This window comes from Periplaneta americana, chromosome 9 (assembly GCF_040183065.1).
Source record: "Periplaneta americana isolate PAMFEO1 chromosome 9, P.americana_PAMFEO1_priV1, whole genome shotgun sequence".
Classification (NCBI taxonomy): domain Eukaryota; kingdom Metazoa; phylum Arthropoda; class Insecta; order Blattodea; family Blattidae; genus Periplaneta; species Periplaneta americana.
The window spans coordinates 45,607,224-45,634,732 of NC_091125.1; the positions used below are offsets into that span (position 1 = coordinate 45,607,224).

General features: G+C 35.8%; 2 protein-coding genes across 11 annotated transcripts in view; both read right to left on the reverse strand.

The window, feature by feature from the left end:
- Positions 1 to 11,506, reverse strand: part of LOC138705879 (uncharacterized) — a 30,862-nt gene extending 19,356 nt beyond the window's left edge. For 5 of the 9 annotated variants that reach the window (XM_069834596.1, XM_069834593.1, XM_069834595.1 and 2 more), the window contains exons 1-4: positions 11,276 to 11,506; positions 5,586 to 5,735; positions 3,080 to 3,370; positions 145 to 275 (exon numbers count right to left, since the gene is read on the reverse strand). In XM_069834596.1, coding sequence (XP_069690697.1) covers positions 145 to 275; positions 3,080 to 3,370; positions 5,586 to 5,735; positions 11,276 to 11,379 — 676 coding nt within the window. In that variant the 5' untranslated portion in view covers positions 11,380 to 11,506. Of the gene's footprint in view, positions 1 to 144; positions 276 to 3,079; positions 3,371 to 5,585; positions 5,736 to 5,890; positions 6,995 to 8,240; positions 9,197 to 11,166 lie in introns of those variants that run through there. The other 4 variants (XM_069834600.1, XM_069834598.1, XM_069834599.1 and 1 more) reach the window with 4 other exon arrangements.
- Positions 11,507 to 23,317: 11,811 nt separating this feature from the next.
- Positions 23,318 to 27,509, reverse strand: part of Chd64 (calponin 3) — a 100,561-nt gene continuing 96,369 nt past the window's right edge. For both annotated transcript variants that reach the window (XM_069834604.1, XM_069834603.1), the window contains exons 2-4: positions 27,018 to 27,154; positions 26,219 to 26,423; positions 23,318 to 24,297 (exon numbers count right to left, since the gene is read on the reverse strand). In XM_069834604.1, coding sequence (XP_069690705.1) covers positions 24,127 to 24,297; positions 26,219 to 26,423; positions 27,018 to 27,154 — 513 coding nt within the window. In that variant the 3' untranslated portion in view covers positions 23,318 to 24,126. The remainder of the gene's footprint in view (positions 24,298 to 26,218; positions 26,424 to 27,017; positions 27,155 to 27,509) is intronic.

The window sequence follows — 27,509 nt, forward strand, 5'->3', positions numbered from 1 at the left end:
ATTTATTTTTTATTTTATTGGGTTATTTTACGACGCTGTATCAACATCTAGGTTACACAAATTCTGTAAATCAGTAAAGACGTATGTAAATTAAGATCTTGGTTTAGAATTTGTGGTGCATTACTATAGGTCTTTGTAACTTACCTGCACCACCTAAAGTGGTAGGTAGAGCACATTTTGATGTAGTGTCTCCTACTTCCTTGTTCTCTGGTCCTGGTTTTAATGGAATTTCTTTGTCATGTGTAAGAATGCTGTATATTACTTCTTCATTTAATCTGTGAAATGTAAATTCCATTTGAACTTTATCTGCTTCTATGTAAAATTACACAGTTACAATTGTCACAAAACCTACATGATACGAAATGCACTAAAGCCACACCTTTTGCACGACTTGCAGACTCACCATGAGAGAAACACGCTACAATCTTATGGGATATTAAAACAAATATCTGTGTCTTTTATATTCACATGTCATCCTCAGTGGTCAGTGCTGATCACTGCATCAGAGGTGGATTCAAATGAGGACTAGAGCAATCGATTTAAAGGACAGTAAAATCCTTAGCACGGCTTCCTCCATGAGAGAAGTAAAGCTGGAATGCTCACAGTGCAGATATACAGTATGCAAAAGAATCTTGTCTCTTCTAAATGCTTCAAGAAAACTCAACTAAATTTCTATACTGAATAACCTTGCAAATGAAATCACCATTAAATAAACCACGCCACAAAATGAGGGGAATTATCATCAAACAGTGGGGCCAGAAGTGGAATGACAGCATGACAGGGTCTCTCACAATGGACTTGTACTTCTTTCCTTCTGTGTTTGACAGACCGAAACGCAAGACAGTTATTGTCAAATCACGGAAAATTCAGGTATATCTCGCAAAATTTGGATTACACAACGAAACCCTTCGTAAATGTGGACAAGATCAAACTACATGTCACATTTTGTGAAAATGCTCTGTTCTAGAGGGAAAGACATAGCTGCTCTAATACCGAACTTAAATTTCTATAGATGCTCGTATATTCAGTATTGTACAGTCAGAGCACACAACATTGTGCAATTGACAAAGTCAATAGTAAACAACAAAACAATAACATCAATTCAAAAACTCTCAACAACGTTGACATTAAACAACTCATTAATTTCATAAAATGGTTTGTTGATTAACCAACCAGAGACAAGTCTGTTAAAAGCCTTCCTTTCCAGATTAAAAGATATCTCGGAAATTTATTTGCTATTTTTAACGACATAATAAAATAATTATTCATTGTTTTAGTCAGCCTACACTTAGGTATGTCAAAAAGGTCATGGTTGCTGGTGTTGTATAGGTGAACATCATTCCTTTGTGTCAACATATGTGAATTTTTTTTGACGAAATTTAGGGCTTGATAAATATACAATGATGTTACAGTCATAATATCTGCTCACTAACAAATACTATATACTTGTCAATGATGCATGCCTCAAAGACTTCCATTTCTTCAGTGTATTCGCACATAAAATATGGATAAACATACACTCATGCCCTTTTGTAAATAACATCTTCACTTCTTTATCATATGTGTATAAATCATCTTCTTTTTAGAATTAGGCCCTAGCAAAATTGCCTGTTCTGATTCCCCTCCCCCCAACCAAGAACTCTCCATTCTTCGGGTTTGTACTTCATTCAAGTTGTGTGTTGACTTCAGGATTCTCAGTAACCCTCTACCTTGTCACTCACTTTGTAAGTTATATGGTGGCTTTTCTCGTATGTTTCAATTTCTTCCAATCTCTTATTATTTTTAAATAAAAATTCCAACAACGTATCTATATGTTTACTTTTCATTAGCTGATTCAAAATATTGAAACGTTCAGAAGAAAAGTCTGTGCAGACAGACTGACAGATTGATAAACAGACAGACTAGGGGGTTATTGTTTGTTATTAGGAATGAATTCTAAGAATAACTATGCTAATGTTGAAGTAGTTCTGCCACCCTAGATAAGATTTCACCAAAAACTAATCAGTATCTACGCAGTTCAAGTCTAAAGTGCAGTTCGGTTGATTCAGCAGCAATATCTCAACAAAAGAGACTGATCAAATTTATGTATCATAGGCTGTGGGGAAAGTTTTTACCAATTTCTTCCACTATTTCTCCATTATCATCATCTCCTTCTTAACTCTTAGCACTAGTATTTGTAGTTTATAAGAAATATGAAATATAATTACAGATAAACAACTAGCTGAAGCCTGTGGTATCGTTGTGGGTATACTTTGATCCTTTTATCCCAGAATAGTTACTTGGCAACAAGCTGGTGAAATCTCCTTTCCAAATATTACGTTTATAAAAAACAAATAATATATTCAAGTCCTTTAAATTAGGAAATAAATAGCAAGGAATAAGACAGACCTAATGTCAGTGGTTAGCTTACATTTGCAACAAAACAAAACTAGTAGAGCACAAATCTATTTTAGATTAAGTGACAAACTTAAGATAATTATAGTGAGAAATTTCATAGTGTATAAATAAACATCTTGGAAACCAATAATAACATCTCAACTACCATTGTAATAGAATAAAAAGTACACTGAGTAAAAGGTATCGAAGGCATACTGTATCAAAATTCCATACAATTATGACACTGCCTACACTGCTATACTGTATAACAATGAATCATACATAATGACCTAAAAAAGAAATTAGCAAGCAAGCAAGTTGCAGAAATGAAACTTATAAGATATTTGAGTCCACACCTGTGGAGTAACGGTTAGTGCATCTGGCTGCAAAACCAGGTGGCCCGGGTTCAATTCCCAGTCGGGGCAAGTTACCTGGTTGAGGTTTTTTCTGTGGTTTTCCCTCAACCCAATATGAGCAAATGCTGGATAACTTTCGGTGCTGGACCCCGGACTCATTTCATCGGCATTATCACCTTCATCTCAGTCAGATGCTAAATAACCTAAGCTGTTGATAAAGCGTCATAAAATAACCCGCTAAAATAAAAAAAAAAATAAGATATTTGAAAGGAAAGAGAACTGGTGTAAGATAACATACTACATCTACAATATCAGTAAACCAGCTTTAAAAATTCATTAAAACATACCTGTGTCTCCAAAATAAAGGATTCTCTTTCCAAACTGTTTCCTCAATTCTGTATATCTTCCTTTTGTGGAACTTCGTCTCAAATCCTTCATTTAAAGTTCTGCACTGCTCATCATTTGGAATAGATTGTTGTTGTGATAAACCCTCGATAGCAACTGTAATGTCTCCATTTTGTAATTCTATTAGATGACAATCAAGCTTTCGTGACAGTATACGGGCTTCATTTAGTCTTTTATTTAACTGAATTCGGTTGTAATCAAGCTTTTGCGATGGTATAGTTCCAGGTTTTAACCTGGGAAAGGGAAAAAACAAATTTGTAGTTTATAAGCACAAACCATATTTTTGATAAAATGAATTTTATTGTATTGATAAATATTAAAGTGTTACAAGGGAATAAATGTTGTGTCAGCATAATTGGGAGTAATTTTGTTTTAATTGCAGGTTTGACCTATTTCTGTCTTTTTAATTTTTTCGTTCAATTTTAAAGATGTATCATCATCATCATTATCATCATCATCATCATCATCATCACATCATCATCATCATCATCATCATCATCATCACTGTTATGCAATTTGCATGAAATTCTGAGTAACACACATGCAAAGTGCAAAGATGTAATAACGAAACAGTCACAGCAGGGGATTGAAAACGGAACATTTTCTTTGTCGGCTAATGAGCTATTCATTCAGCTATCAAGGAGATACAGAATGCACGAGTATAATGTTGAAGGTGATTGGCATATATATTAATATCATCTCTAGTATCTATTTTTCAATCAGTAAGCAATTACACAATACACATACTGTATTTCCAAAACTTCTGTGGCTTTGACGTAGAAAATCAAGCGCCAATGCAGTACTTATCACCTATCAGCTGAGACATGGTAGTACCAAACTACTTGGTACTGGATTACGATTCTCATGATCGCGTCAGTTACTGTGTTGCGACGTATGATGAAATCATCATTAAGAATGGAGGCATTGGGTAGAAATTCAACAAGTTGATAATGACGAGTTGGGACTTGGCAGCACTTAGTTGGGTGAAAAGTCAGCCAGATGATATCAGTCAATCTACAGTAACAGTTCGCATATTTTCTGCGTCGTCAGAAGTTTTGCCACATCAGTATAAATGTAGCTTCTCAACATTCTAAATCTTAAGGACATTTTATTAATTTGTCCTACAGAATAATATCTGTAATATTGACAATTAATATTTGAGGAGAAAAATTCGCTACAGCGCCGGGGATCGAACCCGGGTCCTTGGTTCTATGTACCAAATGCTCTAACCACTGAGCTACGCCAAATTCAATCCACAGCACCGGACAGAACCTTCTTCCTTGAATGTTTCCCTTTTGGCCTGACTCCAAGTTAGGCATATATGTTGACGTATATGTCCAATGTCAACTGCCATTATATTAGGAGCGCACTCAGTTGAGTGCACATGGAATATTCTTACATTACCCCCACTGAAGTTCACTACATATAACATCACCACTTTCCCCCTTCACTGCTCTGAATGTTTCTCCAGCGAATAGGGATTATATAGAATGGACACTGAACGAATTTTCCTGTTTTGTTTTTCTGTGCACCAGTATTTAGTTTCACTTTCAAGTGCTAGAGGTTAGTGTAATCGAGCACACGTTAAGAGTTCCTCGATAATAATTGAATACGAGTTGAGACACAGGATCCAAACATCGCCTTCCTAGCTGCATAGTCCAGTAATGGCTTTGATTCAAATAAATTCAAGTCAACAGCCTTTCCTTATTTCTCAGTGATAAACTAGTTTTAATAATAATTTTTTGTGTTTTATAAGTATATAATAAATTATATTATAAAATAATATAGTATATTATAAAATTATGTATCAAATTCGTTTAATATCTGTATACATTATAATAGGCATATGGTTTTACTTCTCATAGGAGTTTTGTTTTTCCATTTTTAGTGCTATCAAATCATTACAATATATTTTAATTGTTGATGACGTAAACATCTCAACTCTCATTATAAAGGAACTCTAGAGTCTAGACATTACAGATAATGACGGATTTATTATTTCATCAGTCCAATTTATTTTATTTGAGTACATAATTTACCTAGATGTAATTGTATGTCTGTTATATTCTGCTGTGTCGACTGCTAGCTGGTGTGATGTCAGCGCCAACTCTAGGGAAAAAGCAGAATCTCACGCTCAAGTAGGTTTGAAGGTCATTGAAATCAGTCCTGTTACATCAAAGGTATCGACACGAAGTGTTCGTACTTGTAATTCCCTATACGCTGGTTTCTCCCTTCCAACCTGCTGAGCAAGCTAGCTCCGAACTGATGATCCCTCTTCTATACTATCAAAATACTCTTTAAACAAAAAATTTACATTTTTCACCGAAATTGGTACAATAAGAAAAGAAATATGATCACTAATATTTGGCAAGCAAAATAATTCAGATGTAAACAGAAGGTGTTCTAAAAAAACAGTAAAGAATAACATCTTAACTAACACTCACTCACCCCTGGCTGTGTTGCCTTGGATTCCTGAAGTCAGTAGGCAAAAAATGTTCAGCACATATCTTGTAAATGTTATACATACTAACAGAACCTCTTAGTTCATAACGATCATGTAATTCAGGTCGTCCACACATCAATACCCATTCATCACAACTGAAAGAAAACACGAAATGTTTTGTTGCATTAAGGTGGATGTACCATTTATAGGTATTTTAATGAAAATGTTCATTTTCTAAATTACACTGTCCTTCGTTATAATGCACCAGAGCTGTTCAATAATGAATGAACATGATTATGTGACGTCATACCTTTATTTGTACTCCAAATTTTGATGATCTTTTTCAAAGTGGCAACACACTTGTCCCAGCCTTTCTGTTAGTCTTCAAAGATGTGCTGGAAATCATTTTTATAAGTCCTTCAGAATTGCCTCCATAGTCTTTACCACCTATCCCAAAGACTGAAAGTGCATCTCACGAAGGTATTTCAACTTTAAAAAAAAAAATCATCTTGTGCCAAATCCGAACTGTACCGTGGTTAAGGAACACATTTCACGTTTCTTTTGGCGAAATATTCCATAAATGCATTTGTAATGTGGGGACATGAATTATCATGGTGCAGCATCATTCTGTTGCATTGAGATGTGATCAATTTTGCCTGACATAATCATTTAAGATCCTCGGTATATTTTTTGTGGTATTGTCCTGTCACAATTGTGGGTGCTGGTAAATATACAGCTAAATCATTCCTTGAAAGTCAATGGTATTGGTGATGTTGAAAATTTCCAAATATAGCTCTGTTACTTGCTCTCTGGGTCAAAATGATGCAGCCAAGTATCATCTCCAGTTATGATCTTCGAAAAATAAAAAAATCACCTTCTTCCCCCAACGTCTTTTTGAGTTCTACATAAATTTGTATGCAAATCTACAGTTGTTTGAATTAAATAGTCTTGGAACCCACAGTGCACTAACAAGTCATATACAATGTTTCTGTTGCCAAAGTATAAGTGGCACCTGAAGCAAAGTATAAGTGTTCAAGGATCTCCAACAGCTTTCTTAATGTTATTTATGTACCTTCCCTCACGATTACACAATTGCAGCAGCATTGTTAATATTTACGTCGGTATGAGCTGTGGTTGAGCCCCAAGACTAGTATCTTTATGTCTTTACGGCAATTGCTTTCTCGTCTTTGAGAACATCTAGGTGCAGTACTATAGGGTAGAAGAGATTCCCCACAAATCTTCTGTAACATTTCATATGCCTCAGTCCACTTTTTAAGATACAAGCAAAATTTCAGAGCAGCATATTGTTCTTCACGCATCAACTCCAATGTGTCGTAAGTGAAACTAAATCTGTCTCAGCTTGATCATATGTCGAAGGTTGAAAATGGAAATAAAGTGAACGATAGCATTAGGTAATAGATGAAGCATTATATTAACAATATAACAAAAAATTCAAATTTTAAATTCAAAACAGTGAGAGTAACAAAAGTCATGATCATTCGTTATTGAATAGCCTATATATTTAATCTCCAATATGCAAGAGGAAGGATGTGTATTACTGAATACAAGAGAATTTTCATACTGCAGAAAAGACATAACACAAAAAGAAAATCATCTTCTTGTAGGGAGCAGCAGCTTTTTCCATTTGTGGACAACCTTAACACCATTTGTGGACATCCACTGATACATTTGTAGACACATTCCTTTTATTAATGTTATTACTTAAGTTTTATCCTTCTACACTATCTTACTCTCCACAGTCATTCCAAAGTAACAGACATGATACTTAGATGCTGTATACAATTAAAAATTCCATAAAGACTTTATATGTTGAGTATCACAACATATGAATGAGGTACAGTTTTTCATGATTTAACACCATTTGAAATTTTTAAAAATAAAATAAATATCAAAACGTGAGTCACAATATTAAATTACAGCCTAATGGAAGTGACTTGCACAGATGAGACTTTTCACATTGAGTAGTTCGAAGTTAAATTTCTATGATTCTGTTAGAATTAGAGAAGCAGATTTATTATTAACAATGTCTGAAGGTGTAAGCAAGTGGCTGGTACAATAAAAACAGTAACAATTTTCTTAATAAATTTTCTTTTGGAATTAAAGACATGATCTACCAGGTGCATCCAACAACTAGAGAAGACATGAAACAAAGAATTAGAGAAGCCTGTGGGTCTCTCAGCTGTGCTGAAGTGCAATCATGGATATTAGAAGGCGACCAGAACATTTGTTTAGCACAGGGTGGCGTACATTTTGAACACTTATTATGAAAAGTGTACGTAGGTCAGAAGATACCATTTTTGTTGCTTTATGAGTAAAAGAAGTTCCAGGAAAAGTTGTTTCTTTTTAAAAGTAGTTTCCAATGGTACCTTCAATGACCCATGTTCTCATTTGAAATTTCGACATTGACCACAGGTAGTCCTACTTCCGGTTTGTTAAGGGAAATTGTACTACCACAAATCGATTCTTTACATAGGATTCGGTTATCAAATTTTTTATAAACAACCAGTATCATATAGTTTTCGAGAAAAAAGGCTGATATGGGTGGTCTGAAACACCCGGTATATGTTAAAATTGTTAAGAAGTGGTGATCAAGCAATAAAAAGTCTAATTTTGTGTTTATTTGATTTTTGTGATTTTACCTGTTTTGTGGTAGAATAAATGGAAGGTAATATACCATCCATGGTTTGTGTGACGCTTGTCAATGGATGGTCCTGCTTCTTCTCAGTCTATTTTTCGATGTCCAATTGGTCATGGACATCAATTTTAAAGTTAGGTTTGTGAACTTGTTATTAATAAAAAATGGATGGTTTTGGGATTTTCAAAGGGGCCACTGTTGAATACTGAAGAACTGCTATTTTTTTCTCTTAAAGACACCGCATACTATCCCAAAAATGTTTGTGTCCATATTGTGAAACTTGGACTAAGCAAGTTTTTGTAAGGTTGAGGATCTGTGACAGGTTAAATTAGGTTTGTAGAGACTTTTGGCATGTCTTACATGTACGTTTTTTTGGAGGTAAGTAGATACAGTAGATAGCAAATTTTTGTAAGGTTCGGGATGAGTAACAGGTTAGATTTGGTTTGGTCAGGCTTTTGATATGCCTTTCGTGTACGTTTTGGTTGATAGTTACAGTAGACTGCGAGTTTTTGTAAGCTCGAGGATCAGTGACAGGTTTGGTTTGTTCAAGCTTTTACTGATGTGCTAAAACTCCTGACAACGCAGAAAATATGCGAACCACTACTGCAGATCGACTAGCCGACCTTTCACCCAACTGGTAAGTCCCAACTCGTCATTATCAGCTTGTTGAATTTCTGTCCAGTGTCTCCATTGTTGTCACCTATTCTCGATTAGTGGTCGACATAACGTAATTTTCACCATCCTTAATGATGATTTCATCAGATGTGGCGACACAGTAAATGATGTACTCATAAGAATCGCACTCCAGTTCCAAGTACCTTGGCACTCCCACGTTCCAGCTGGTAGGTGATAAGTACTGCACTAGCGCTCGATTTTCTACGTCAAAGCCACAGAAGTTTTGGTAGTTTGGTAGTATGCCTTACATAGGCTATATGCTTTTGGTAGATAGCTACACTGATATAAGTATAATTTTGTGCTAAATTTGTGAAAAGTAGTAGTAATAATAATAATAATAATAATAATAATAATAATAATAATAATAATAATAATAATGGCTTTATTTAACCTGGCAGAGTTAAGGTCGTAAGGCCTTCTCTTACACTCAACCAAGATTAAAACTTGCTTACACAGATGAACATAAAACTGGATTTATTTTGTAATTTTTTTGCTTAAAAATTAACCACTTTAGTCATTTTTCAAATTTGGAGTTAGTAATATTTCATGAGGTTTTTAAAAATTTAAACTATGTTTTTCGCCATTTTTCAGTAATTTTCGTTTCTGAAAAACCATGAAAAATGACAAGTTTTGGTAATTATGCAGAACAACTACAGAAGCAATTTTGTTATTTTTGGTGGTTTGGTACTGTTCAGTATTGAATTTCGTTGATTAGTACGTGTAAATTATGTGTAGGTCAGTTACGGTTGAGGTTGAGTAGATTTTTTTCAATATTAAGAATAATTGGAACTTGTTTTTTTTTCTCGTGTTTAGAAGACTATGTTCTTGAGTGCATAACGTTTAATGTATTGTGATTTGATTGGCTAAAGCGTTGTGTGTTCTTAATTGGGGGCGCGCTTCCGAATAGGGGCAGTGGCATATCCCCTAAGGTTAGAGCCCAGTTTAGGTGTGTGTGTATTAATCGAAAAAAATGTCATATAAACATGGGTCCTATTCTCAATATTTTCTAGCCCGTAATTTTCGATTAATACATACACCTAAACTGGGCTCTAACCTTAGGGAAATACGACTGCCCCTGTTCGGAAGCGCGCCCATTAAGGTAAGGTTGATCATGTTTGACATGGACTGATGCATTTGTGAAATTGATTGTCTCTGTGTGGATATTTTGGTTAGGTTAGTTTAGGTTATTGCTACTTATGTTTGGCTTTTTGAAAAAGAGTTGAAAAATTACGGGTTTAGATAAAAAAAAATTATATTGGGTTATTGCGATTTACGTTGTTTTCCTACTTCTGTTTTTAAGTTCTTTTGAAAAAGGGAGTAAAGATGTAGGGTTTTGGGAAAAAAGAAAATTTTAAATCGTTCTGTAGTTGTTGTGCATAATTACCCAATTTTTTAAAGAAAAAAGCAAAAGAAGCTGTCATAACGGGCTACAATTACCCAAATAAAACAATTCAGTCTTCAACTAGAAGGATGTTATGTCTTGCTCTACTTCTGGATATCACAAACAGACAAAGCAGTCTTACAGTAATACCATAACAGAGAAGAATTTAAGTTCGATACATTTTTTAAGTAAAGTTAAATGCAATACCAGCACAACACGTGAATAGCTGTTGAATAATCCAAGCTAGTGTAACATCCCTCTGACTCAACAAAAAGACATTTTGGTAATTCTGTAGAAAACGTTGGTCAATAGTGGCGAGTATCAATGACATCTCTGAGGATCAGTGACAGGTTAGGTTTGGCTTGTTCAGGTTTTTTATATGCCTTGCATATATGTTTTCTGGTAGGCATATCAAAAGCCTGAACAAATCAAATCAAACCAAACCTGTTACTGATTCTCGATGACGTCCAACATATTGGCCAACGTTTTCCACCAAATTACCGGCATGTTCATTAGTTTTACCAAGTAAAAAAATGTATACTGGTAGGCCTATCAGCTTGTTAAATCTCATTCTATTTGCAAAGCTGTTCCTGCTGCATCATACTCACTCAAGCTCATCCATTCCCTCTAATATTTCATATTAATGCTTGTCAACAGTATCTAGATCTAGGTAAAGCTTATTCAGGCGTAAGCACCATCGCGGCAAAGGAAACATGACATGAAATCAATGCTGTCACTGACCTCGGAGCTATCACAAATCTCGGGACTCCTGTCACAGACCTCGACCTGTCACTTACCCAACTCTCATCAAACCCTTTCTAACCTTCTCATTATTACTGACACAACTACACCACTGTATCACTATTGTGCTTACCCGTATTTAACTTCGGCTGTCTACATAATGGTACCTCACTAAATGTCAATATATACCTTTGATATATCAGAATTGCAAAGCCTGGCATAAATTTTGTCGAACTACTTACAACTTTTTATCCTTAGGAAATCTGAAGAAAGACCTTGAATTCTTTTGCCATTCATAATTAGCGCATCCATACACAGCACACTTTTTACCCAATTTACCCGACATTAGTAGGCCTATTGATAAAATGTTATAAAAACTCGGACACCTGCCAGTATCAGACAAATTTACTTTGTTTCAATGTGGTTTCAATATTATGAACGATTTTCGTAAACAAAAACAAACACCCTCTATGATGCAGTGATGGTAACTATGGTAAGTTTGTAAAAATTTCTCTTTTCGTTCACTTTAAATTCCCTTCAAAGCGCAAATTTCCCCTAACCTTTAAATTGGTCAAGAATCATCAGCGTTGCTATTCGTACCATAATTTTGCATTGTGTAGTATGTAATATCACGGCCGTGGTAACATAATGAACCCATTGTTTCGCAAAAAATATCATAATTTACCAAATAGCCCTGACGTATAACATATATAATTTTCTGTTCAAGTGCAGAGCTTTCACTGCATTCTCCAATCTTTGTTATTTTTCGCCTTCCTTTTGGCCTCCATATACGAACCATATATACCTTAATGTTGTCTGTCATCTGATATCTTCTCCTGTCCCGAACTTTTCTTCCGTTCACCATTCCTTCAAGTGCACCCTTCAGAAGCAATTTCTTATTAGCCAGTGCTTTACAACTATCTTTTATTTCCAGTAGCATATCCCTTAGTACCATATCCCCATTGCTAACAACGCCATATCATCAGCAAATCTTATGCACTTTATTCTTCTTTTTCCCATTATCACTCCTGAAAGCAGTTCTTCACTAAATCTTCCAAGTACCATTAGATGTTGAACAAGGTAGGTGATAAAGAGCATTCTTCTTGTACTCCTCTCCCTATTCGACTTCCTTCTGATATTTCTCCTCCTGTCCTAACTTGACTCATTGTTTCATACAAACATAACTATACTCAAAAACCTTCTCTCTTTCCAATCCACACCTATTCTCTTTAGGATCCCATAACTTTATTCCACCCCATTCTGTCAAAAGTCTTTCCCAGGTCCACAAATACTACATGCACTTCTTTATTTTTATTTTTCGCCTATTGTTCGCAGCAGTCCAGTTTCTCTTTCATATCTTTTCCCTTCCTGAAGCCAATTGCTCTTCTTCCAACTCTCCTTCCATCTTAGAAAAAAAAATTTGATTCAGTAATATTCACAGGAGAATCTTTGCCAAGTGCGATATCAGACTGATAGCTCTGAACTCATTACATTTCTTGGTATTATTTTTCTTCGGTATTGGCAGCAACACTGTCTCCGTGAAATCTTCAGACCATTCACCTTTCTCATATAGCCTTAACTTACTGTATTTAATTGCATAATGATAAAATTTCCTTTTGTCTTCACCCAAGTGTTTCACTAATTCAATGGGGATTCCATAAACTCCTGTAGCTTTCCCATTTTTCGTTTCCCTAAGTGTTAGCTCAACTTCTTCACTTAGAATAGAAAATTCTTTTTCGTCTTCTGATATGGCTGCATCATCTTCTATAGCTAAATCAACTGGACGATTCCGTTTCATATAGAACGTCTATAATTTTCGTCCATCTGTCCTATATTCCTTGTTTGTCTGTTATTTCACTGACAATTTCGTCTATCAAGTACATTAAATCATATCTTCCTTTTCTCTCTAGATCCTCTATTTCTTTACATTTCTCTTTCATCCAGTCTTCCTTCGTCTTATCAGCTTCTCTTTTTAGTTCGTCGTTAAGTTTCCTGTAGTTTCTTCTACCTTCTTCTGTGTTGATATTTTTCACTTTTCTCCTTTCCTTCATCTTCTGCAATATTTTCCCTATAACCCAAGGTTTCTTAATACTCATATCTTCATAAAAATGAGTATCGGTATGCAATTTAATTGAACTTTTACAGATTTGCGTACCTTTAAGGGATTCTGCATCAAATCTTTCTTCTATTTACAGTGGTTTTTGCAATTGAAATGTTTACATTAACCTATCTCGCTTAAATTATGAATATAGTCCATGTAGAAATGGCAGTATAGTGTATAAGTAGTCATTTACACTAGGCCTTAACATAATAATTTAACCTTTTTGCTGGTAGGTCTACATATTGTAAATTAATTTTAAGTAGAAGAATAGAAATGTATAATTAAGGAAGGAAGGAAGGCAATGTTAATGTGAGATTAGTAACTGCAATGAGATAAAAACTACTGTCATCATATGATTAATAACTTTATTTACTAATTTTTTAAAAGTTATTGTATCGTAACAATGCAGCATTTCAACTGTTAAACAGATAGGAATGTTATTCTTATAGGTATATAATAAAAGCGAAATGCGCGCAAATTGCGCAGGTTTCTGACTTGAATCGCAATGGTTCACTTCAATTCACAGCACTCGAGTTTTGGTTTTCCTCGTTTTTTGCAGGTAATGACGTAGTATCTCTCGCAGGCCTGTTTACACAGTTCGCAGGTGTATGTTTCCGTAGGTGTGTGCTGCCAGCGATATTGTGAAGTGCCGTAGTTCTTGGTTGGCGTCTGTCCAAGTCCTGTTCAGCATGGCTTCTGTTGAGTAGAATTGTGGCCATATTTCCTTCCTCTTTTGTTTTCTTTCTTCTAGTGTTGTTGACCAGTTGTTTGCAGATAGGAAGTGCAGCTTTATATGTAGCTCCTCCATGAGGAAGGGTTCCTTTGCCAGTTTGTTGCACAGTCTCGAGGACGTTTATTTGGAGAGGCCGAGGACAGCTTTGAGGAAGCGGGCCTTCACATTTTCCATTGATCTTAGGTCTCTTACTGTGAGTCTGTCTCATATTAGTTCGACGCCGTATGTTAGTGTTGGCAATATTTTGCACCAAACAGAGCCATTGCCATGTTTGGAGATAGTGTGGTCAATGATCTTATGTCGTACATAGTTTTTATTGTTGCCGTTGTTCTGTCACTAACATTTATTCAAAATGATTTCATTGTTGTCTGTAGAGTCAGGCCGAGGTATGTGTAAGAGTTGATTGTTTTCAGTGCTTCTTGTTTGTGCAGGATGTGGTCATCCGCTGACTCTCTTCCTCTTATATATGCTACAGTGATAAGTGGGAAATCTGAAAGTTTTTTTGATGTTAGCCTGGCAGTTTTAATGTATCATGTTGATTAATTCTCCCGATTAACTGTGCCATTGTCACAATAGGTCCAGGAATAATTGCTAAGGCAATGGGCCATATCACAGCTTCCAAGCCATTACCATATATTTAATTTTATTGTTACTGTGCATACTACATATGGTACTGTAACACTGGGACCTATCCAAACCTCATCTGACCTCTCTGTACACATATAAGGAGATATAAATATTAATCGTTTTATTTTATTGGTTCTTATATTTGTTATATAGGACTAATGGCTTCGTTGCCAAATGTCTAGGCATTTTAACAACAACAACAACAACAACATATTTCTTATATCAATAATATTTTAATGATTAGTTCTAATTAAATTAGAATTTTATTAGGTTAGGATGGTTATGGTTTAGTTTCTTATTGTTTAGTAATTTATTATCAAAGTATTAAGTCCCAACTGAGAACACACAATTAGGGCTACAAGAATTCTAGAATTCCATGTCACTTTTTTATTTGAAATTAAATTTAATATAATTTAACTGAGGTGATCAGATTTTTAAGACAAAAAGGGACAGCAAATGTACACATTTTAAAATTAAGACTATTTCGTAGACCTAATAAATATTTGATTAAAAGTAAATAAGTAAATACTGTGTAAACAACTTACAGAATATATTGTACTCCAACCAAGTAGTCCTTTAGAATTAGAACAGCATTCATTAACACTTTGCAAATGAATGGATCTTCTTTAATACATCCTTTTTATTATACAGCATTTTCTAAAAGTTGACACAGATGTGAAAAAAGTACACCGTATTAATTAAACATAGCTTTCAAAGTTTGTCCTGAAAGAGCATTCGTGTCACTTTTCCAAAAACTATTCATGCTAAATATACACATACCATACTAGTCACCATAATCTTCCAAACATGTATTAGGCCATGTGCCTGTTACGGACTCGAACCATCTTTTTGCAGGATGTCCTATTGATCTTTTCCCTGGCAGTCTGTAACAGCATCATTTTTGTAGTTCTGTTGTTATTCGTCCTGTTGACATGGTTTATCCATTTTTCTCTGTGTTCTGTATATTCTAATATTGGTTCGATATCATCTATTAATTATTAATGGAGGAGCCACTTCCCAAATATAATCTTGAGTCTTGTATTTCCTTCCAGTGGGATATTCCTTGTGTTACCAAACTGTAGGCTTAAAAATTCTCAAGGAGTACAATCCATTTATTTAAACATTTAGTTGCAGTTTAATAGAAATTAATGGATGTACCGGTACTGTTTAAATTTTTAAACCTCTGATGAAAAATCCTCCTTTTCCGATTTACTAAGAAATATTCTTCTAACAGCTAACGTTATGAAGCAATCATCATTCTTGGAAACCAAATTCGCCTTTAAATTATTTAAGACAGAAATTATATAAAAAAAACTGTACTGTTTGGCCTTCTCCGTGAGTTGAAGGAAGCAAAGAGATGTGGTAGCGGAGGGAACCTGCTGCTGGTCGGCTGACAAAAACACCAGAAACATTTGCTTGAACTCACTGTAGTTTCCAACTATACAATACGAGTGGAGAGTAATTATTTGGATCCATCCAAAATAAAAATTCATGGCATTACAGCCAAGACCGACTAGCTGGCTGTTGGTCTCACGTCCACATGCCGAAGCAGAGGTGGACGATCATCCAACCAGAATGGAGGTATCGTGTGATTAGCACGAAGATCCCCTCAGGCATTATAGCTAGTTTGCAAAACTGGATTTCCGCTACCTTTCGTAGCTCCCCAAGTGCATCATGATGCTGGGTGGGCACTGGTCCCATACACCAGCCAAAATTTCATAAGAAAATTTATTCCCCCATGTGGACACAAACCAGCACGCATTCCATAACGCGAGTCCTAGGCGGGATGCCTTAGACAGCAGTGCTACGGCATGAGACAATTATTTGGATCAGTGAAATAAATATGATGAAATTTAGTTTCCCCATCCTTAAAGTCAACCTACTTTTTCACATTCTTTGAAGGAATTATTCCTGTTCGTTTAAGCGTATTTTTTAATTTTATATGGCTTTTATATTTTTGTAGTTCTTCAATGTGATGCTGAGCTGTTCTTGAATTCAATTTTCAATGCGTTATATGCTTTTGTCTTTAATCTCTTATGTTCAGGAACCTGTGATTTACTTACATTTAAAATAATAGGAAAATCACCTAGTAAATCCTGGAAACCAGATTGTACTTCTAAACTCTTGTCTTACATTATGAAGACTGAAGGTTTAAAAGCCCAGAGTAGAAAACAGTAGCGGCTGGTGACCGAAATCCTCGGTGAGGCCTCATGTAACTAGTTTAAGTAGGTTGTCTTCCATACAAAATGTTTATTGATGATAGTTTATGATTGACATTATTACTATCTTATTATTATCACCATTATGTCACTCACCAAATAAGTTGCTATGCTGTGAGTTTGTTTCAGTAACTGTTTAATTTTTATAAAGCAATGCATATTATGCTCAGATGAAGAAGCACGTGTTGAAATTCCTGGAAATATTTTTCAAACCACTGAAGCTGTCAGTAGGCCCCACAGTTTTCTCTCTCTCTCTCTTTTTTTTTTTTTTTTTTTTTTCATTTTACAGCAACAAGCACAATCAACAGAAAAGTTTATTTCGCACCACATTACCGAAGATCCATTTATGTTGCTCGCATCAGGATGCATTGAAAGCGCGCGTTTTAAGATTATCTTTCTGAAATTTGGTCTTTGGTTTCTTCCGAGGTTTTCCACAGCCGTGGGAATGAAGCCGGATGGTCTATGGCGAGTCCTCGGCATCAACCCCTTTGATTTGATTACCTGGTTGGGTTTTTCCGAGGTTTCCCCAACCAAAAGACAAATGCCGGGTACTATTTTGGTGAATCCTCAGACTTCACCTCATCTCGCTACATCTCGCCAAAATATTGTAAAAAATTGCACAAAATTGTAAAAATTGTAGAAAATTACTAAATAGTAAAACTGTAAAAATTTGTAAAAATTATAATTGTAATATTGTAAAATTTTGACTTGTTCCACATCTTAAAGCTTCATTGCTCATGTAAGATCTATGGAACGAAATAAATGAATGAATGAATGAAAAATTGTCAGTGATGGCATAGGTAAGTCTTAATTTAAAACTTACCTTCTTTCAATATTGTTTTCTCTCAAAAAGAATACTCTAACAATTAATTTATTACAATTATCAGTATTTCTCGTATCTCTTTCGATTTCTATTTTCCCGAAACACGTAACCAAATGACGATTACTCTTATTCTCATCTCACATGAGACTGGAATTGACAAAACACCAGGTTCTGAATGGGAGAAGTAAAGGCTGATGGGTGGGCGAATACCTGCTAGACCACAAGAAATGTGCCTGTTTCAGCTTCCCAAGTGCAGTCTCAAAATTCGTGGAAACATACAAAATGCAATAGTGAGATTCGAACAAAACGTTTCGGGCTTCAGGAACAAATTTTACTGCAAGACAAGTCTATATACATCACAAAGTTTTCTACTTCTACAACTCTATATGCTTCATTTGACTAATATAATATGTTATATACAACTAAAAAACACAAAATTTTGAGTTTAACGAAGGCAAGTGACTGAGTCCCGACCTCACTTGCCTTAACCTATCAGCCGCCATTGCTAGGCAATACTTTCGTCAGAGTTGTGACTATTAGATCCACAGTCATACAGTAACAAATTTACGAAAAATGAGAAAAGTGCATTGGCATGTACCTAAATGTTGTATCTACTGAGGGACACAATGCTATACACGAGCTTAATCACCTACTTCCGTTATGTTGGGCAAAAAGTTTACTACATGAACTGAAGGTATGCTATCTCTCAACTTTCAAAGTTAAATATCTCAGAACATCTCCCATGCTACTTAGATAATTATGGTTCTGATGGCCTCAATTAAAAATGCCAAACGACACAAGTTTAAGTTTTGATTGCCTTATCTCAGGTGAGTGTCCACTCAAGTCTCTCCCTCTTCACAGACAGGCAAGTCTTCTATCAGCTTCAGCTTTTTATCATCTCAAAACCAAACACTCAGGTGCCCGCTAGGTGCCCCTTTAGAGTAAGACTCATTTTTAATCACTTCACCCATTGTTTGTTCGACTTCCTATTTCGTAATGGCATTTGTCTCGTCTCTACATTGTCATAGACACAGAGCATTGATTTTTGTTCTTAGATACTCTTTCTCCTGCTCCTACTGAGTAATATCTTTTGCAGCTGTTCTTGATCCCTGTAGTCTCTGGCCTCTGCTTTATCTGATAGTCTTCAGGCTTCAGGTCAGGATCGGGTGATAATTATAAACTAATCTCGGATTTTGGGTCGGCTTCAGATTGGACCTAAGAATTTCGGCCCATGCAGTCCTCTAATCAGCATCATGGGCGACAGTCGAGATGAAAAGAAATTGCTAGCATCATACAATAATTAAATTTTGATTGTGAGAAAACATGTGATTGACGCAGGAAAACTTAAAGACTAAGCAGCTTGTTTGTCTAACATACAGTACCATATTTAAACTCTGACTGTCGGAAAACATGTGATTGGACAGGGAGAACTTAGAGGTCTGTTGGCCTGCTTAGAGTGATGAAAGTAGAGTCAGCACATCATTTGCTTCTATCTTCCCAATCCACGTAGCTGCAGGTGCAGACTGCTAATACAAATGCATTGTTGTCGAACTATTACAATTATTGTTCTAATGGTTTCATATGCTTATAATTTTTCAATACAGAAATGATATACTTAATTTACTATTTCTCTTAAATGTTCTAATATATTTTAGTTTCTTTCACTGTATTTTATTAAATAGTTTGTGTATTGTTAAAACCTTATTTCCCTTTTTTAACAATTTCTCTGTATTCAATCACGTAGCAAAGCGGCGTATAGTCTGTGCTCGCGCATCTCTTCCCCCCTTCTGTCACTTGGCATGCTTCCCCTCATCCTCATTCACCAACAGCGCCAACTCCATATTCTTACTCCCTCCACAGTTCCAGATAACATGATCATGTTAAGTTAAAGTTAACTGAATTAAATTTTATTTGAAGTTGTAAGTCAGAACACTGTCTGTTATCTTTTGATGTTTATGAAACAGAGAACTACTATTTAGAAAAGGCAGTCACTTAGTGGGCTTTGTCAGTCAATGAGCATGATATAAACTGCATGATGAAATTATATGCAGCACTCAAACAGTCACGTAACTTATGGCAGGGGTTCCCAATCGGTGTGTTGCGCAGATCCATGGAGTGTGTCGTGAAATTTTGGATTTTAAAAATAAATTTTATGTCATCAGAATGTCTCTTTACAACGCATTTTTTATTTGCAACGAAGTCTCTGATATGGTACATTTTATTTTGAGACAGACTTTACCAATGAAACGTGAACACCTGCAACAATGCTCAGTTCAGTTTTTCAACCATAAGGCCATGTATAGAGAAACTCTGTGCAACCCACCAAGCGCAGACTTCACATTAATTTAAATAGAAGAGATTTCAAAAATGATAATCTTTGATCCGATATCCAGCATAGATAGGTTGGGATTTTTGACACATACCTTTGTTTTTTTTTCTAATGCCACTCAAGTTACTGCTTGTTCAGAATTTTCGACTGCGTGTTAACATCGACCTATCTACAATACTACACAGAAGTTGTTATCAATACTTTTTTTCTGGCAGAACGTGCTGGAACGACTTAGACCTTGAAAGTCTTAGTTGGACGAAAAGGAGGTTAAAAAACTACGAAATTCCCGTGCAGTGAACAGTAATCATCTCCCCGTTCACTATAAAATATTCTACATAGTTCCACCAATTTTTTCTCCAGAAGAAATGTACTAGTTATTATTATATTATTAATAAAATCAAATAAGTTTGTCGCGATATCGTGGGGATTCAGTAAAGTGTGTCGTCTATGAAAAAAAGTTTGGGAACCACTGACTTACGAGATTACTAGGGCTGAATTTCTCTCTTTGCCGTTCATAAGAAGGTAACAGTATCTCTGCTGTTGATGAAACTGAAGATCCATCTTAAGTCTTCAGACTTTCTAAAAGAAAATGACGGGGTTTATGAAATCCCTTGGTTTGCGTGAAATGTATTTATTCTTGGTAATTTTTAGTTTAGGTTAGGTTAGGATAGATGCAAGGATTAAATAAATACTACCACAAGCACAATGAGTAAGAGTACACCTATAAAAGAAAATGACGGGATTTATGAAATCCCTTGGTTTGCGTGAAATGTATTTATTCTTGGTAATTTTTAGTTTAGGTTAGGATAGATGCAAGGATTAAATAAATACTACCACAAGCACAATGAGTAAGAGTACACCCTATATAACAATTAAATAATGGAGTGAGATGAACCACATGGAAAACTACAAGGCACGAAGTTCAACTTACACTTCTGTTTCCATAGTAGCCTATTACAAGTGACATCAGAATAAACCAGTCATGTTAAAATGTTACAACTTTTTTCGCGAGGATTTTGTTGTTTTTTGTTTTGACAAATTGAAATCAATGAAAGATATTCCTTCGTAACCAGTCAATAATTAATCTTCCAAAAAAGCTTGAAAACAGAATTTAAGGAAGGTGAGTTCTTGGTGATGCGATTTTGCAGGAAACTATACGTTTGTTGTATAGGACGAAGTACAAGGACACCACTGAACCAAAACACAAGCAACGATTCATCTCTTTTAGTTTATTACAAGGAAGGTGTGAGTGAGAGAGAGAGAGACAGAGAGAGAAAAAGAGAGAGACGTCTTGTCAAATTTTCAAAAAGCCTCACACATGACACTTGCTGTGCATCTGTTCCAGTCCTACTTGATTGACTTCTTAACCAAAAAATTTGATAAAAATAACCTAGTAAAATGTTTTAATTTTTGATTGAGCAGCAGCACAGTATCAAAATATGAAGAATTTTATCAACCTGTACTATCGTGGAGATTCCCAAACTGAAGCTAACCGACATCTTTCAGTCACAACTCATGGTAAATGTGCTGGTGGTGGTAGTTGTTGGCGACATAGCTAAGCGACTGGCTAATAGAGGAAATCTGAAATGCCCATATACCAATCAAATCATAACATTTGTGTTTGCCAACAATAATTTTGGTTGCAGAAATCATTCATGGTGGCATAGGTGTAAGGCAAGGCTGCGTGTTATTGCCGCTCCTCTTTAACCTGGTCTTAGATGCAACTATAAGAAGAGTGAATGTTTCCCCTAGAGGTATCCGTTGGGGGCTCTCCGGTAGACTAGAAGATCTAGACTATGCGGATGATATCTGTCTCTTAGCTCATTCCTTTAAAGATATGAAAGCCAAACTGCAACAATTGGAAAAGGAAGCACAGAAGGTGGGTCTTCAAATCAATATTAATAAAACCAAAGAATTGCGCATAGGTGCCAAGCAACCTACTCTTCTAACTCTATGCAGCGGCGTAATTGAAAATGTGAAGGAATTCTCATATCTAGGCAATATAGTCTTCCAGAATGGTGGTACAGATAGCGATGTGAAAGTAAGAATAAAGAAGGCAAGATATGCCTTTGGGCTGCTAAAACCTATATGGAAGAGTGCTGCCTATACAATAAATACTGAGAATTTTTAACACAAATGTCAAATCCGTGCTTTTATATGGCTGTGAAACCTGGAAAATAACCAAAACTATTATCAATCAACTGATGGCCGTAACTCCACCAGAGTAAATAAATAAATACATCTGTTATGGTAACAATTAATATTAGAGGAGAAAAATTCGCTTTGGCACTGGGGACCAAATCCAGGTCCTTGGTTCTATGTACCCAGTGCTCTCACCATTGAGCTACGCCGAAGTTCAATCCACAGCACTGGATCGAACCCCTCTCCTCCAATGTTTTTCCCTTTGTGGCCTGACTTCAAATTGGGCATGTATGTTGACATTTTAAGTCAACTGCCATTATACCAGGAGTGCACTCAGTTGAGTGACTTGGTGGCCGGGATTCCACAGTACAGATTACTTTGGTGTACCTCAATGGTGAGAGCGCTTGGTACGTAGAACCAAGGACCCAGGTTCGATCCCTGATGCTGAAGTGAATTTTTCTCCTCTAATATCAATTATTAAAGATACTAAAAGCTTACTAGGTTCCAGAAAATTAATCACCATACATTATATTTTGATGATATTCTCAGTATCCAATTTACGATACCAAGCAACTACTATCTTTTAAGATGTAATGTAATGACAAGCTTTCTTTTTTAAGTATCAAATATATATGGGTTTATTATCGTCAAATTACTTATCAATAATCATGCTTTAAACCATTGGGTTATTACATGAAATGATATGTCACACATATACTTTTAAATGGCATATGTTTGAACTGCCAATCATATCAATTTTAACACATTTTAACGATTGTCTTAAACCAGATAATTTTAGGTGTTCATTATGTGTTATTGTTTCGATGTGACCTGAGGATGCCATATTTGTGGCGAAAACGTTTGTCAGCTTTTATGTACCATTTCATGTAATACCCTAATGGTTTAAAGCATGATTATTGGTAAGTAATTTGATGGTAATAAACCCATATATATTTGATACTTATATTATACTTATCAGACCCAACATGCCTTTGAAATCTCAAGTCGGTTCTTCACATAGTCAAAACCTATAATGTAATGGTGTCTATAGAGGAGTTTACAATTGCCTCCTTACCTGCTTCATAGTCCCATACAATAATTAAACTCAATCAATTACAGTAAACTGTTGTCAAGAAGTATAATATATGACTTGAGCAGCTTGGCGGCTTAATGTATTTTCGTGGTGAGTGAGAGATCCTAACCCCAAGTGATGCTTTTCAGACACAGGAAAATACCTGAAGTTCATACACAATGATTAAGGTGTGTGTGAACTCTGTTTAGGAAGATGCTATCTAAATAACAAATGGAAATAAATGTAACGTTCTAAATTTTATTTTCCAATGACATAAATTATACAGTTCAAGAAAGAAAGTTATATGAAGAAATCTCTATTTTAACTTACATTCATAGTAAAATATGTGTATATATAAGTTTTTCCAACATTCTTAGGTCTCTACAATTTCAACAGTTTTTTAATTAAAAATAGTGTTTAGTTTCATAGCTAGAGACCACACAACGATAGACTATACATGACAAAATAGCAACAGAAGTTGGTCACTGTTTCAAAATCCAAGATAAATAGTAACAAATTAACTCCACCCTATTTCTAAGGAATGTTCTGGAATTGTAAGAAATAGAAGACATTGGGGTGGCATAGGCTTTCTATTGGAGAAAAAAATGCCTTCCGTCAGGACTGGCAAAAGATTTTGTACAAAATACTTGTCCTTATTTTAGTTAAATATCGTGTCAATATTGCAAATATTCGTACTTTTCCTCCTCCTGACTTCACTAAAGTATCTTTTATTTATTGGCACAAGAGAACATTTGTGCATTCTTAATTATAAATACCAACTCCACTTCAATCTGTCCTTCCCACCAGATTCGTATCTTCGTTTCATACTGGCTTTACAGACCATTGGCTGAACTTTTCAATGCACTAGAACTACATAAATAAAAAAAAACCTTGTTTGCTGGAACAAACTTCAGTAACAGTTTTCTGATCGAGTGATGGTACATTTTTATAAAAAAGGCTAAAACTAAATGATATCTCCAGTTGTATCGAGTTATCAATGCAGAAAAAGTTGTAGCCAATTGCCTAATGGTTAGGACATGGTGGCATTTACATATGTCTGGTATTGCCAAAGTTGATGCCACTCTGTGTGGCACCCTTGTTGCTGCCGTACTGAAGACTGATCACACCATGGCCAGCACGCATTTGTTCATCACTAAAGTTGCGAACATTCTTCTCAGCTTCCTTTGGGCCAATGCTGGGCTTGCCAAAATTACCCGCCTAGAAATGGAAAACAAAAGAAATTTCTGTAAAATATGCAAATTGATATTTCTTAGACTGGCACTGTCTGGAAAATAAATGCACAAAGAAGTTTTGAAAGTAGTAAATACATTGATAACCAGTACTTGAATATATAAAGGTTCGAGTGATTTTTGTTTCATTACTAGATAAAGATATCTCTGATTGAGGTTCTGGCTGATATCTACAGTCTTAGAAAAAAGTTTTGTCGCACAGATACGAGGTTTGGCTATAAAGTATCCAGACTGATTTTTTTGCGCGTGTTGCTTATATCTGGCAACACTGTGGACTGCGGGGCGTTGACCTGTGATCTCTCCTCTATATACTGTGCAAGTTGTATCACGTGAGACTCGTTAGTTCGACTGTAGCAGTGGAAAGAAGAGCATGTACCTGCTCCACGTCGAAATCATGTTAAGCGCTGTAACTGAACAAATGAACATCAAATTTCTTACGAAATTAGGAAAATCTGCTACGGAAACGTACAATTTGTCGAGAGAAGTGTACAGAGAACATTGCCTATCCCACACTCAAGTTTTCGAATGGCTCAAAAGATTTAAAGATGGCAGGGAAGATGTCCAAGATAATCCATGTTCCAGCCGCCCTTGCACATCGAAGACTGCGCTGCACTTGTCTGAAAAGATCCGTCACCTGAGTATTTGGGCAATTGATGAAATGTCAAATCTTGATAAAGAAACTGCCAGGCAAATTTTACATGAAAATCTTCACATGGAGAGTCTGTGCAAAGGTTGTCCCAAAACTTCTCATTCAGGAACAAAAGGATTCCAGAATGAACATTTGTGCCAACATCCTTGACAACGCTGAAAATTACCCCAGACTCTTGGAACGCGTCATTACTTGTGGCGAAACTGGGTGTTTCAGTACGATCCAGAAACGAAATGCCAATCCATGCATTGGAAGAGTCCCGCTTCTCCAAGACAAATGAAGGCACAGAAGAGCAAGTCCAAGTTCAAAGCGATGATAATCATGTTTTTCGATATCAGAGGGGTATTCACATTGATTAGGTACCTGAAGGACAGACTGTTAACCAGGTGTACTACAAAGAGGTTCTGAAAACCCTATGTGAGCGAGTAAGATGATAAAGAACTGAACTGCGGGGAAAAAACTCCTGGATTCTCTATCAAGACAATGCGCCCACCCACAATGCACTGTCTGTCAAGAGGTTTTGTCAAAGAACAAGGTCCTGTGTTAGATCATCCGCTGTACTCATTAGACATAGTCCCGTGTGACTTCTTTCTCTCCCCCAAGGTCAATCCTGCATTAAAAGGGACCCGGTTCGAATCCGTAAATGCAGTGAAGACAAAAGCGACACAGCTATTGCACAGCATATCACATGAGGACCTAACAGTACTGATTTCAAGAGTGAAAGATCCGCATGAAGTGGTGCAAGGATCGAAGAGGGGAGTACATTGAAGAAGACAACATTTCCGTGGAGTAAATTTTTTGGCAAGTAATTTTTATAGCATCAGTCCAGATACTTCATAACCACACCTCGTACTTTATAAGATCTAGACAGGAGGCAGTGCGCAGGAGGCGTACTTCAACACATCACACAAAATTGTTTCCTACATAAAAGAATTTTGAAAACTATTGAGAGTCTCAAAATACAAAATTATAGGAAAAAAATCACAGACACAAAATGTGTATGTAAAATTCAGTCAATTCAATTCATATATTATTTTTAAACACTGCATCAAAACAAAAGCCTTCTTAATCAAGCTCTGGAAATCCTTCGTCCTTGCCTCTAGAATAAGAAATTTAGAATTGCAAAAATAAACATCCCTCACCACAGATATTATGGAGAAGGTTTAAGCTTTGTATTCATTTAAAAGGCAACTGCTGTCTTGCTTACGTAACACCTACACTACCAAGCATTAAAACCTACCTTCCTGCCAAGAGATTGCAGACAGATGACGACTGAGTTAAGGTTCTGTCGCTCCCACAAATCAACAGTCTGGAAAGTCTCCTGTGGGGGCACACCCAAGTCTCTGGCTGCTTCTAGGAACACATTGATATTTTCCATGCACTTGAATGCCATGGTGCTTTGATTTATCTTCTTAGCTGAACCAGGTTTGATGCAGTTTACCAGCCTGAAATCCACATTCCAAAATTATTGTAACGTAAATTAGTTTCTTACAATTTTAAATGTAACATATTGCTATCTTTCAAAGTTAACCATTTCAATATAATGGGGATTCAACCTAATAATATAGGTGAAACTATTACATATTACCTGGACTTTTGGATATTTATATTATTAAGTTTATATTTGTGATCATGAAGGTGACTTTAAAACAGTTCCAGAAAAAGATAACATGTAATTAGTCTGGACTCCTGCAAATATGATCAAAACATCCAGAGTAAAGAAGGAAAATTGCACAGTGACTTCATTCCTTTTGGCGCATTTCCCATCTCTTATTTAAAATATGGTTCCGGTACTGAACAAGTCTCCTACACTAGATATGTCTCTTAATACTTTGCCAAATTCTCGACATAAAAGTTGAATCTTACAATAGGACCATCTCTAGCAAATAGCCTAATTATAATATAGTCTTAAATTGCAATATTATTGCTTATTATTTTGTATCAATGCATGAATTCACAGTTAATTTCATAGCAGACATCGCCCTGCCTATACAAACAGGAATGTGTATATATTATATCTTCGGACATCATATACAAACCTGCAGAGCAAAGTTCCATCCTTGAGAATCTCATAGAAGTTGTCCATGTCGCCAGAGATACTGAAATCCTCTTGAGTGATGGCCTTTATCCATTCCAAAGATTCTTGCGCAAGTTCCTCGCTGTATTTGCTGTTAATCTGTAGGGAGAGGAAAAAAAAAAAAATACAAAAAATTAATAATGCTGTTTCCTTATCAAGTTCTGAAATGATCACGATTAAGTAGGTATAGAAATTTAGTGTACACAGGAATGTCCAGTTTAACTGTTGGACCCACTTGTAGAAATAATGAGAAATTGTGCAAAATTAGTCCATCTTGAATCTTGCGTACACTATTTTTACTTAAATACAAATGATTGATAAAATGGCAGACTTACGAGTGTTAATTATATAAGCACGTGTGGCTTACAGCTGTTTCGGTGTATACTGTACACCAATATCAGAGCCTACACACACCAACAACAGGCAGTGATATCAAGATGACACCAAGATCTAG